This window comes from Rattus norvegicus, chromosome 4 (assembly GCF_021556685.1).
Source record: "Rattus norvegicus strain SHRSP/BbbUtx chromosome 4, alternate assembly SHRSP_T2T, whole genome shotgun sequence".
Classification (NCBI taxonomy): Eukaryota; Metazoa; Chordata; class Mammalia; order Rodentia; family Muridae; genus Rattus; species Rattus norvegicus.
In genome coordinates, this window is record NC_141537.1 from 52932501 (window position 1) to 52946204 (window position 13704).

Genomic DNA, 13704 nt, shown 5'->3' on the forward strand with positions numbered 1-13704 from the left:
GAAGACAAAGGAGTTTGCATTAAACCTGCACTACATGGAATTATATTTTATAGGCCTGCCACAAGGGGTAGAAATTGGAATGTATAGTCACGTGGGAGGTCCTGCAGCTCCACTGCATTGGCAACATGGAAAGCAGTTTGTTCAGTTTTGTTTTCTGTCATCTAGTGAGACTTTTGATACATTCTCACTAAGTAGCCACAGAATGAAGTTCAATTTTACTACACAGTGACGCTCACCAACATTCGCCATACAGAAGAACCACCGTGGGCTGTGGGTCACACAGTCTTCATCCAACATGTCTGTTACTCGGTAAGATTTATGATCTAATGTGTGATTTATGGTCGGCCTCCACTATCAAACCACCTCCTGGCTTAATGACCCAGTAAAATCAATTATCGTGAGTTCATGAACTGCCCATAGGGTGAAGGTGACACAGTACTTTATTATTAATTAATTCTTTATTTACCTAAGTTATCCATAATTTAATGATGCAAACTAAGGGACATGGATGGGATCCAGAAATTAAGTGAGATTAAATTTGCAAAAAAGGTTAAAATAAAAATGTATGGTTAAAAATAAATATATGCATATTATAGAAGTGCGTTTCTTAATGCATGTTAAAATGGCAGAATTCTGGCGATCTGAATTGCATATTAGGGCTTAAATAATGTATATACCCAAAATGAGCAAAAATCCTAGGAATATATTATTAGACAAATCATCCCACCTAAAAATGAAAAACCTGAGAAATTTTTTTTTACAGTTTTCTATATGCGCAACTTGAATAACAACTTAAGGGGAAACATTATTTGCTACCATTGTTTTAAATCAGCCAGTTTAACGATCATCATCGATTTATTTCTTCCAGGCCGAGGTAAAGAAAATCTTGAAACTTCAATTACTTCCATAATAATAAAGGTTTGACTAGCCTCAAACCTTGATGATGAATTATTCTGCACTGAGCACCACTAGCTCATATATACTGGGGACACTGCTTAGGCAGCAGATGACAGTCACTTTTATATTCAGGGATTGCCCTATATATGTCCAGTAAGCACAACCCTGATGTCCTTTTGGAGCAGCCGCGATACTGATATTCTTCTCTCTCCACCCAGCCTCTTTCAAAGCTTCTTTCAAATGATCGCTCTTTTTATTTATTAAAAATAAATAAATTAAAATTCGGCCTCACTCAACCCTTCAAGGAAACTGATTAGCAAAAGCAGAGCACCTGTCCCTAGGGTCGTAAGCGGGCAATGTCCCTTCCATGCGTCAGACACGGCGAGGGGAGACATCGGGATACTCACCTGGCATGCGTTATAGAGTAGCTGGTGTTCCAGTTTCTTAATACCCAGAATTTGCTGGAACATTTCATAGAGCTGCTCCTTACTCAGAATAAGCTCAGACACAGCACTCAGGGTCATCCTGTTCGGCTGTTTGCACAAATCTTCTTCTCCCCTGTAAATGGCGTCGTATTTGGCTATCCATGAGCTCAGCACCGTCTCTTTGCTCAGGCCATCTATTTCTGGCAAACTACGCACGCGCTTTTCTATGTTCTTCTTAAACACCTCTCGGAAGTCATTAGCACAGCATCCTCCACTCTGAACCATTCTGGCCACTCGGTCGCTCTTCAGGAAAACCTGAAAAACAAAAATCACCCATGGCCATCAACACCTATGCTTTGAGGGCACCTAGCCACGACTCCAAGGTTCCACCATGGCTCAAGATGTTGTATAACACAGCTATAATATAATACATGGTAACTTATGAGAGGAGACCAAAATCTCTAAAAGGTTGAAAGGCTGAGAGAGGCAGTAAGCCGTTCTGAGGGAATTACGAGATAACCTACATATATTTTCAACCTGAAGGTTAAGGACTCAGAGGTAAAAGGCTCCTCTAAAATGGAGGCCCAGTTGGGTTCTGGCTCTGTCCTTCTGCAGCCTGAGAACAACACAGTGCTAAGACAATGGTCTAGGAAGAGTCATTCACTTAGAACCTCCCAGTTCCAGAAACCAGAAGAAATAAACTGCGGTTTATAACTCCTTGTTCCTGTCTCGCCAGTCGCCCACCTCTCTCACCTCACTCAAATGGTAAGAAAGTAGCTGGAAATACATGGCCAACTTCTGTATGTTTACTTGGGAATTCAGGGTAACTCTTAAGCACAGGAGGGTTTGGAGACCAACAGTTCTGTAGAAGTGCCCTTAAAATAAATAAACATCCTATGTAACTGTTAACCCAAAGTTCTTCATGGCTCAGAGGTCAGGCTTCTTGTCCCTTTCTCTGACCCCATTAGCTCCCCAGCTTCTTAACACTTGTCTCATAGCTACAGGGATGCAAGGAGGGGGATCACCTGTAAGATATATAAGCATATTGACATATGAATCTGACCATCTTGTCATGGATACTAATCAAATGACACTGCTAATTTTCCTGTTTTCTTCTTGATATGTGGCACAAGCTTTGTCCAGAGGAGTCTGAAAAACTAATGCAGCTACCATGCATTGAACGCTGCTGTTGTGCTTCTAGGACAAAAATATCCATTAAGAGTGTGTGTGTGTGTGTGTGTGTGTGTGTGTGTGTGTGTGTGTGTGTGTGTGTGCATAAGCATATATATGCATGCATGCCTGTGGGGCTGTTTGCACCAATTCATATCTATAGACAAGAAGAGGATATGAGGAATCTTTTTTATGTTAATTTAGTCTTCTTTTTTACTTTTCACTTTATATCCTACTCACTGCCCCTCTCCTGGTCAACCCCCCCATAATCCTTCACCCATCCCCCATTCCCTTCTCCTCTGAGTGGGTGAGGGCTCCCCTGGGTATCCCCCACCCTGGTACTTGAAGTCTCTGCAAGGCTAGGTGCTTCCTCTCCCACTGACACCAGACAAGGCAGCCCAGCTAGATGAACATTTCACATGTACAGGCAACAGCTTTTGGGATAGCCCCTGTTCCAGTTGTTTGAGACCCACATGAAGGTCAAGCTGCACATCTGCTACACATGTGCAGTGAGGCTTAGGTCCAGACCGTGTGTCCCTTCCCATGGGCAAGCACCCATCCCTGACACTACTACTGAGACTCTGTAATACTTGCAGACAGGAGCATATTGGGCTCTGAGAGGCTCCACCCAGCAGCTGACTCAGACGCAGACACTCACAGCCAAACAGTAGGTAGAGCTTGGGGACTCTTGTGGAAAAATAGGAGGCAGAATTGCAAGCCTCAGAGGAGATAGGAACTCCACAGGAAGACCAACGGCGTCAACTAACCGGGACCCTTGGGACTCTCAGAGTCTGATCTGAGGAATCTTTATTACTCTCCACCTAGTCTTCTGAGGCCAGGTCTCTCCCTGTACTCGTGGCTTTCGTTTTCATAGTTATGTTGGAAACCAGCCAGCTCCAATTATCCTCTGAGGCCTGGTGTCTCTGTGAACCTATGGCTTTCACTTTTAGTTTGTTTGGAAGCTCACAAGTTCCAGGGATCATGTCTCTGTTGAACCTGGGCACTGGGATTACAGGTATTCAGGGAACCCTGGGAACCCTGGAATGCCCTGGCTTGTTATGACCGTGCTTCGAGCATTCTTGACTGCTGAGTTACATCTCCAGCTCCCTGAAACAGCAAGTTTCCTTAAAAAACTCATACATAATGACTAAGTACTCTTACAGGTAGGACTGCACCATTGGACCGCCTACCTCACCTGTCTGTATGTAAACCAGTTACAAATACGTCCTACACATGTCAGGTGACTCACTTGCCCTTCTGCCTTACTATCTGGCAGATGTGGCCACCTGGCCCCCAAAGTTTCCTCTCTTGAGCCATTCACAAAAGCTGCTCTTGTTTCCTGTCTCAGTCATTGTCACTCATATGCTAAAGCATTAGTAACTTCTACCTATGGCAACCGCATATACAATACCTACACAAAATGTGTGCTATCTCGCCACAGCTCTAGATCACTTGTGATTAGAAGTCCCTGTTATTGTGCGTTTTATGTCTCCAAGCCAAAACAAAATATATCTAAAGAGACGTAAGAACAATCGTGGCTTGTACTAGTGCTCCTAGGACACAGGAAGCAGAGGTAGGGGGATCACCAAGGCCAACTGTGTACTTAGTTCAAGGATAACTCGGATTATAAAGAATAACCCTTGTTTTTATAAAGGAGTGAAACGAATGATGCCTTTAATAATTCTGGGTCAGGGAGAAGGAAACCCAGACATTCAATCATATATTTTGTCTGGAAATGACATTTCTTGAGTACTCATGAGAACGTCATGATTTCTCTTCTTTCTCTTAACTAATGCCGCTTTGCTCATGAGGCACTGACAGTATTTACTGAAGAAATTCTGTAATTATGCCTTAAACATAGAAATCACATAATCATATCATATCTACCAATTGTTGTGGATTTGGTCTAATGGTGAATGCATTATGTTAATTTGGTCATCAAAATTGCATGAAATCCACACATATGACACTGAGGGACCCTGCCCCCCGGTTGGTTTTGATTGGTTCATAAAGTTGCTGGTGGCCAATAGCTGGGCAGGGAGACAGAGGCAGGACTTTAGGATTCTTGGGCAGGGACTGAACGAGGAGCAGTAAGAGAGGTAGCCATTGGCCAGGAGAGGAGTAGCGGCCATGCTTGAAAGATGCTAGACAGAGAACAAAGGTGTCATGTAGGTGGTGGGAAATTCAGCCCGAGAGGGTTGTAGGTCTGGGTCTGGAGCAGCCAAGATAGAAGACAGGTTTTAGTAAGCAATAGCTCAGAAATATCGGAGGGCAGTGTGTTACCCACATGGAGTTTTGGAAGTGGCCCAACCACTGAGCTGTTTTAAGGCATGTTAAAATATAAAGGCTGCATCTCTCTCGCTGTCTCTGTCTCTGTCTCTGTCTCTGTATCTCTGTCTCTGTGTGTGTGTGTGTGTGTGTGTGTGTGTGTGTCTTTCATTTGGGAACCTAGAACATTTGAGTGGAGTTATTTGGATTCAGTAACAATTTATTACATATAATTATATTTTAATTAAATATACTTATGTATATATAATTTTTGTTATACCTCTTTATAAAGTTGCTATAGATGCTGAGGACTCAAAGCAACGCATCCAGGCAGCATGTTTCATACCACTTAAAGCAGTAGCCATAGAGTGAGCCAGAGGTGGGCTGTGGTAGAAGGAGGGCTTGTAATTCACTGTAGTTCCTGGTGACATTACGGACGCTCAGCTCTTTTTTCAGAGACACCAAGGGAGTCTTTTCAGAGTACCATCCTCACTGGCAGATTTCCAGTTCTGGATCCTGACATCTCCCTGTGGACCTCGCCCCAGAACTCAGAGCAAACAGATCCCCTATGTCCACCACTGTGGCAATGCAGTAACTTTATTGTTATTCCATGACACATATGTTTAGTTAAGCTTGGTCTGAGGTCTGGGGTTGATAGAGTGGGACTCTCTTTGGGATTTCTTCCTTCCTCTAATGTTCTGCCTCCTAATTCTAGTGTTTCTTTTATTGTTTTCATTGCCCATAGTAGTCATCTCCTCTTGTTTATGTATTATGGCTTTCCTGTTCAATGATACATAGTTTGTTTTTCAGCTGATACGAGAAAATAACTAGTGGTGATACATGTAATGTTGCTTCTCTAGAAAATACCTGAAGTTGACTCTTTTAGAAATGCTATAATGTGCATAAACCCTGACCAACAAAATATATACTTATAGTCTCACTACAGGAAAACTACTGATTTCTAATACTCCATATGAGCAGTTATTTTGGTTTTTTTTCTCACCATCTTAATATATAGCCAAGAGCTAGCATTCCCTTAAGTGACTCTAGTTTTGAAGCAAAGGCACAAATGAACATTGTCGCTGAGTGCTTTTCTCTTATAAAACCATAATGAAGGCTGCACTAACTCACTCTAACTATGTAAATGACATTTGCTAAGTGGTAACAAAATGCTAGGATTCTGCTAAGTGTTCATGGCACACAGATGAATCCATCAAAGACTAAACTCTGACAATCTCCTGCTCCCTGAGGAGGAAAGACCAACAAGAAAAGGAAAATGAACAAGGAGAATAAGAGACACTCATACAAAAAGGGGGGGGGGTACCAAGGAAATGGAGTTAACAACTCTGGTGAGAAGTGAGAGCTACATAGGGGAGAGCCCAGAACAGGGACAAAGGACCTGTGTCTTTAATAGCCTGTGAATTGTGTAAAGTTAAGAGGGAGAATAAAACATAGTTTAAGGAAATAAATAAATGGGCCCGAAAAGAATAGAAGAAAAAAACATTAAAATCTTCAAAGGGTAATTCAAAAACTTTCCTATTATATATAGAGATTACATATAAGTACTGTAGCAATACTATTTAAATCAGGAAGATCACTAAATATCAGATGAGGGAATAGCATGTGTACAAGAGAGAAATTCAGGTTCTAGTTGATGGTGTAATGGCTAGCTCTGCTCACCAACTTCATCAGATATGGAATCAACTAAGAGCCATGCCTCTTGGTAGGTCTGGAGAATGTTTCCTGGAAACCTGAAAAGGGAGGGAAACACGCTGCTGAGTGGGCAGTACTTCTCCCAAAGGGGCATTCCACATGCAAAGAGGGCAGAAGGAAAACAGACGTTGATTTTGCCTGTAGGCCTTCACTCCATGCTGGAGAATACATCTGTTTGGTTGCTACTCTGATTGCTGACAAACTCTGCTGACATTACAACTTACCTTCTTCAGCCTTCCAACGAAGACTAGACTACCAGCTCCCTAACAATATTCTAGGCGTTCAGTGTTCAGTGAGAACTGTTGGGTCATCCAACCTCATAGTGGGTAGTTACCAGGTTCTCAGCACCTCCAGTGCATGGCCTGACCACCCATTCCATGAGGCCAAAGTAATAAAGCCCCTCTGTAACACAGATTCATTGTATCAGTTCTGTTCCTCTAGAGAGTCCTAACTAACACAGGGCCCAGCTGTGGCTAGATGACCTAGTGTTAAGAGATTAAGAAATGTGTCTCAAGATGAGACGCCAGCGGCAAGGGTAGATGGCGAAGTGGTGGAGCTAAGGTGGAGATCAATGATCAGAAGGAGACAGCTGACTTGACAAGCAAAATGGCCACAGAGCTGGAAGAGAGGCAGGAAGGAGAGAAGACAGAACAGAATACCTTTTGAGTTACAACACATGGAAAGTAAGGTGGGGAAACAGGATTGTCATTCTCTTTGTAACTATAATGCATAATAAAGGCGGAAGAATGTATATATCTATGTATGTTTTGTTTTGTTGTTGCTGATTTTTAACAAAATGGCGTGTGTTAGGGATAATTAATTAAGTTTGGATAGTGGTCAGGAAAAAGTATAAGAGCACATAAGGGGAGAACAAAAGTTTAAAAACCCTATATTTAAATGGTTACCAATTAAATAAATACCTCTCCCATAAACAAATGTATCCAGTAGAAGTGAGGACAATGAGAGACACACGCACAGGCATGTACACGCTCACACACACACACACACACACACACACACACACACAGGCACACACACACCCGGCAACGGCTCAGACAGGACCGACTTCCCAGGACAGAAGCAAGTATGAACCAGAGGTCTCTAGAGGAAACAGATCATATTAAAACAGATCTGTTTGCTGTTTTCTTGTCCTAGGTCACCTTGGGCAGAGAGCATTTAGCAGAGTAAAGATGAAGAGTCAGCTGCAGGAGAGAGCGAAGGGGACAGGACAGGGCACAATAACGTTCACATAGGAATCCTAAATTGTGCTTTTAGAAAGTGGAGACGGAAAAGGAAGTGCGAGGGAAGCAGCAGAGGCGAGGCTGGGAAATTGCGCCTGAGCAGTAGGAAAGGCAAGTCAGTAGCACGGAAGGCCAAGAACAGTCAGCGCTCATCTCATCTCAGAAGTGAGACGGTTGCCATGGACCATGGCGTTCTTGCTCTTGGTCCTTCAACATGTGCCATGTGGGAAGAAGGTTGCTGTGAAAGAAGGACCCAAGGTCCTCGGTCTAACAGCCCTAATGGATAGAAGTCTGATCGGAACCATGCCAGGAAACTAGAAAGCTAATTCTTCAGCCCCTATTGATTCTTGAGGTATCCGCAGTAATAGCAGATTCTTACTTAAGAAAAGATGAGCTAATTGTCATGATTTCTATGTTTTTAATGTTTTTTGAAATGACTTACTTACTATAAGAGAAATCTACTCATACATCATCTTACTTCTCTTGGTCTTAGTGCCATCATCTCTTGAAGAAGTTCTACCCTCTCTCTACCTCCCATTCATTAGTCTTCGCCTTCGTACTCTGCTATTTCCTTTTGCACAGAACACTGTTTGACATCGATGGATTATATGTCACCCCAGAGTAAAAAGTAGGTACCGATAGCATTTATTCCAGTTTGCTGGCTGATGAGTGTAAACTCTAAAAAGAGACTGTCATTTATTACAGGTAGAAAATGGTTTGTTGAAAAAGTAGTAACTACCCAAAGTTGACTGACTACCCAGTGATAAAGACTATCCGTTACAAGTCTAGCTGCGGGTGTATGCTATGGATGGCTGCAGGGGAGACATCGAAGGACAGGAATATCTGTAACTAGAAGCAGAACAAAAACTGTGCTAAAAGGCATGGGTGCCAGAATACAGGATTTTTGCACAGATCAGTACCATGGCTTCTGAATGCAGAAGGAAAGTCCTCCTATCCCGAGGGTGTACTTCTTTTTCAAAATACCGTGCTGCTCACCGCGTTCCAGGGCACTCCACTTTGCTTTAGTACCTCCACAAAGTGTGTCCCACTGACCTCCTTTTGCATTTAATGTAAGCTACAGACGGAGACCTTTGATACTATTGAGTCCTCTTCTTAAAGTCCCAAGAGCATTTGAAATTCACGAGTCTCGATCAAGTGCAATTTAAAACGTCTTCCCACACTCACTTTGCCTCCAGTGTCAGGTACCAATTTCCGTCCTTGAGACTTAGAAAACATTCCTGACACCCCTCTTGCTCCACTCTATGGCTGCAAATAGACAATTTGTCACTATACTGACCCTACTGGTCCTTCAGAAATCCCTTCGATTTCTTCATCTCCCCATAACAGTTGTCCATGTTTCTTCCTAGGACTGTCAACTGACACTTCAGTGGGTTCCCTGCCTTGGGAGATTCCTGGCCACCATCACTTCACCCAATGTATTTTCTTCCCTGACACCAAAATAATATTAAGCTGCCACTGCCATCACCACCGACACTGCCATCATCATCATCATCATCATCATCATCATCATCATCATCATCATCACCGCCACCACCACCACCACCACCTCAGGTCATGTCAACTTGATGGTTTAAGAGAAAAATCACTATGGCCTCCACGGCCTTACAACTCATTCCCAATTCTCCATCTTCAGTTAAAACTCACTCTGCCTGGATAGGCCTCGATGCTCTAGTCATCCAGGTCATGCAAGAATTGTACAGGGTCTGCTTTATCATCCTCTATTTACCTTCAGATTGCAGAGATCCCTCCCCGGTCATCCTAGCTTGACGCGTCACATCTCAGTATAAAACATTTTTTTTTCCATTAAAGCCCACTTCAAGCTGCAACTATAATATTAAATTAACAGGTGGGTTCATACATTTTAATCAGTAAATCCCACTGTCAGAAACTGCCCCATCTCACTGTCTGCAACACCTATATGTAAGGTCACAAATGGAGCAAACACTTACAAAACAGCTAGTTTATGGGCAAAGAAGCAACTATGAGCAAGTTGTTTGGAAGAGAAAACAACTGGTGGTCTGTGTGGGATGATGTCACAGGTGAGGCAGGTACAAGATAGAAGGAGGCCTGTCATTGGATGAGAAGGAAGGATGGGCAGGAGAGAAGTTTGAAGGAAGAGGAGGAGACTGGAACAAAGAGGGAGGAAGAGAGGAGGAGGATGGCAGAGAAGCCGTCGCAGGACAATGGAGGCTGACGTAAAGATCTCGCTCTGTGTGTTTACAGGTTGTTATCAATGTTCTTAAGGGACGGATGGTACTGGGCTTTGTATGTTTAAGTGGGCAATTATATCCTACCAATTGGATCTAAGATTATTGTTTTGTGTGTTCTTTTATGTGAGGGTTTGAGTGTAAAAAAGTGTGCGGCAGCTAGAGACACTGGGCCGCCACGGCAGAGTTGGGATGTGTTACCACCCAGATATCTGGCAGATATCTTGGGACACCGCAGTGCAGGACCTAGTGAGGTAAAATACTTTTTTTATTTTTTTATATTTTTACAACAACAGGTCTAATTCTTCTATTCATTCTGTTGCTTTAACTACACATCACGTCAGTCGCCAGGAAGGCTGGTTGAGTTTTCCATGTTTGGATATGATGGGAAACCATAATGCAGAAAGAATCACGGGAAGAGGTGTGAGAGAAGCCAAGTACTGAGAGTAGGAACCACAGCTTGGGGTGTAAAGCTGGATGAGAGGTGAAAGACAGGTCTGGGGTGTTGTGCAATGCCAGGGAACCCAGAAAACAGTGGAAAAGAAGGAACGAAGGAGACAATGAAAGAACATTGAAGTAAAGCAGGCTTCAAAGTTGTGAACTCCAGTCACTTTCGTAATTCCTCCATTAACCTGTAGAAGACAAGAAATTCATCCACTAACTAGTAGAAGACAAGAAATTCATCTATTAAATAGTAGAAGACAAGAAACTTGTCCATTTGAATGGGAGATATGAAAACATCCCAGAGGAAACAGACCACCATGAATATTGTCCAAAGGGGAAAATGAGATTCATTTTTGCTAGTAAAGAATATTTTATAGTCTGGTAATTGTGTTTTCTAATAAGTCCTATTATCTGTAGTGTTCTTGAAGAATGAATCATACATAGTTCTTGTGTATGACCAATATGATACTGTGTGACACTGATAGATTGTCCCATGAACTCACCTTAATAACAGCAAAAGTTACCAAAGGCAGGCAGACTAAGGCTACCATGGAGGCTGTCATAGAACCGGTCTCTAGTCTTGGAGTGCCCACGTACTACACCTTTCTGCTCTGCAACACAAGATCATTTGTGAAATTCTGCTTGAGAGAACTCAAAGTTACCCAAGTATCAGCAGCATGGGAACTAAGCATAATTAGGTACTGTCTCTCTGGGGCTCTTGGACATGGTTTCATTGAATGGCACAATTACTCTATGTTTTGTGGATCATAATTTTCATTTTCAAACTAAGGGATCTAAGCTGAGAAGTGGCCAGACTAAGGAAATAGTGCCTTTGGGGAAAAAGAGCAGGAAACATAGTCTTTGAACTCAATGATAATGCTAGTTTACTATTTCTCTTACGCCCATCCATTGAACACCTTATGACATTCCACAGGGCACTGCCCAACGCCTGTGGCATTACCAATCGGTTATCTTGTGAAAATTCTGCACAATCCAATTCCTCACGGGCATTATCTCAACCTGACATTGGAGAGCTTCTAACATACCCTGGGTGTTGTTTTTTTTTTCTCTACATTTTAGTGAAATTTAATTGTACATGGCCTTCTTTCTGAGTATCCTGAAACGCTTCTCTTCCCATTCATCTGCCGGACTCATATTCCAAAGAGATAACCGAAATCTTAATGAAGTCACAGGAAACTAATACCAAAATTGACTGTGATGTGATGACTGTGGAGAAACAGTATCTTCAGTCTGCTCAGCTGTCCAAATAAGATTTCAAATATATTTTTCTATAGAAGCACTTAATATGCATGGTGCTGCTGATCTGAACCGCACATTACTTCTTTTATTCAAAAGGATTTCATAATGACTAGAAAAACATTATCTCCTTGCCAAATCATTGTGGCTATCTGTCAGATGGTTCCTGGGAAGGGTGCCAACATGTCTTGAGGCAGAGAGATATTGAGAAAGTACAAGAGACCCACTTAGAAGAGGTGATTCTTCTCCATGATATGGCCAAATAAAACACTGTCTCATGAGTTTCATAATTTGTAATGTCCTTGAAGAATCAATTTTAGAATTTTTTTCCTTAAACTATTTTTCAGATGTTATCAATCGGTGAATTTTGTAACAATGGTAAGTTAAGTATCACTGAGAAAAATCAAATGATTCTTATTTTTGAAGAATACAAGTTATATTTGCATTGGGTCTCTCTGAATAATCAATGCCAGCCAGTGGATTCTCAGATAGCGCTCAATGGCTTCATTTTCTCAGTTCACTAAATCTCCCTTACCTCCCTTTCCCAGCTCTCCCTTCCATTGCTCCGAAGAACATACTTTCTATTCTAAGAAAGGAAAACATTTTTTTGTTTTTGTTTTTGTTTTTGGGTTTTTTTTCAATATTCTCCCTATGTTCCTTTCCCAATAATACGTATCAAAGCAAATTATGTTCTCAGTAGGTCATCACTCCTGATACAATGACATGTGTTTGCTTATCCTACATATAGTGGGATAAACGGGTACCCAAACTGATCTTGGTGAACATGGAGACAGTCATTCCAAGAGTCTGCGATCAGATCTCGAAGCTAGCTTAGAGAGAAGACAGAGGTGCTCCTAGGCAGTGAGAATGCATTTAATAAAATTAAATACAACAAACATGTTGGCAGTTAAGAGGAAAATAAATAACTTTTTGTTATAAAGTCACTAGTAATGAATGCTTGCTATACTAGCATTCCTGATGGAAGACTGTGAGAAATCTATGCTTATACGATAAATGGAAATGTGTGTGTGTGTGTGTGTGTGTGTGTGTGTGTGTGTGTGTGTGTGTGTGTATGGGGGGATTAATATTAGCAGAGGATTTTTACTCCTCTGTGAATCCTAAATGTTGGAAACCACTAACTAACCCCATTCCTTATCAAATGTCTCTTAAAACTGGCCATAATCTCCTTTACTAAAAGAGCTTACACAGATAAGAGATGATATTTCTAGACATTTATCAGCAGTCTAGAAGAAAAGAGTTCACTTCAAAGAATCCTACCCTAGAGCTAACCTAAACGCCATATATCGACTCTAAAGCTCCTGGAATAAACCCGAAGCCCCAAACTACAAAGACCTTATCAAATTTGTTGTAGGGACTACGATGAGTCTCCATCCACATAAACAAAGATGCTACCTGAACAATATAAAACTTTAAAAGATAAATTGGGAGCTCCCATCATGCTGTAAACAGACTTGTTGGAAAGCTTTCTTTTGGTGGCAATTGACAGTGAATCCTTCAGTTCGCTCTTTTGGGTATTTTGCGACTTACTGGTCAGCTCAAGTTTTGTTCAGCCAATGACAGATTTTTCTTGGACCTCTAATTACTGAGACTGCTAAGACTGAATCCTAAGACTGTATGAAGGCACTTACTTCTTATAAGCAGAAAGACAAAAAGTACACCATTGGATACTACCTGGGTTTGCAATCTGTGACAACATACAAGAATGGGACCTTGAAAGGAAGGAAAGCCATGTGTTCCCAGCGAAAGGGGAAGCATAGCTTGCTTGGCCAATGTTGACAGAGAAGCTGGAGAAGATCTTACATAATCCAAATCATTATATTTCCCACAATATTAGCAGGACTCCAGAGAGCATGTTTACCGCCCTCTCAGATCCTAGGCTTATAAAGCACGAACTGTGAAGATGGCAAGTTATTTACACTTCATAACCCAAGGATCTGCAGCTGAGGAATAAAATTTCAAAATTCAAAATGAAAAAAAAAAAAGACTCTATAAAGTAAATCAATCTTAAAAGCAGACAGTCTGTAAGTTCAAGAGAAATGA

The 13704-nt window shown here is 41.8% G+C and overlaps 1 protein-coding gene across 14 annotated transcripts in view; it reads right to left on the bottom strand.

The window, feature by feature from the left end:
* Positions 1 to 13704, bottom strand: part of Cadps2 (calcium dependent secretion activator 2) — a 535166-nt gene that overhangs the window by 343662 nt on the left and 177800 nt on the right. For all 14 annotated transcript variants that reach the window (XR_015685524.1, XR_015685523.1, XR_015685522.1 and 11 more), the window contains 1 exon segment: positions 1305 to 1637. Coding sequence is in view for 9 of the 14 variants with exons in the window: in XM_087657185.1 (XP_087513311.1) it covers positions 1305 to 1637 (333 nt within the window). In the remaining 5 variants the exon portion in view is untranslated.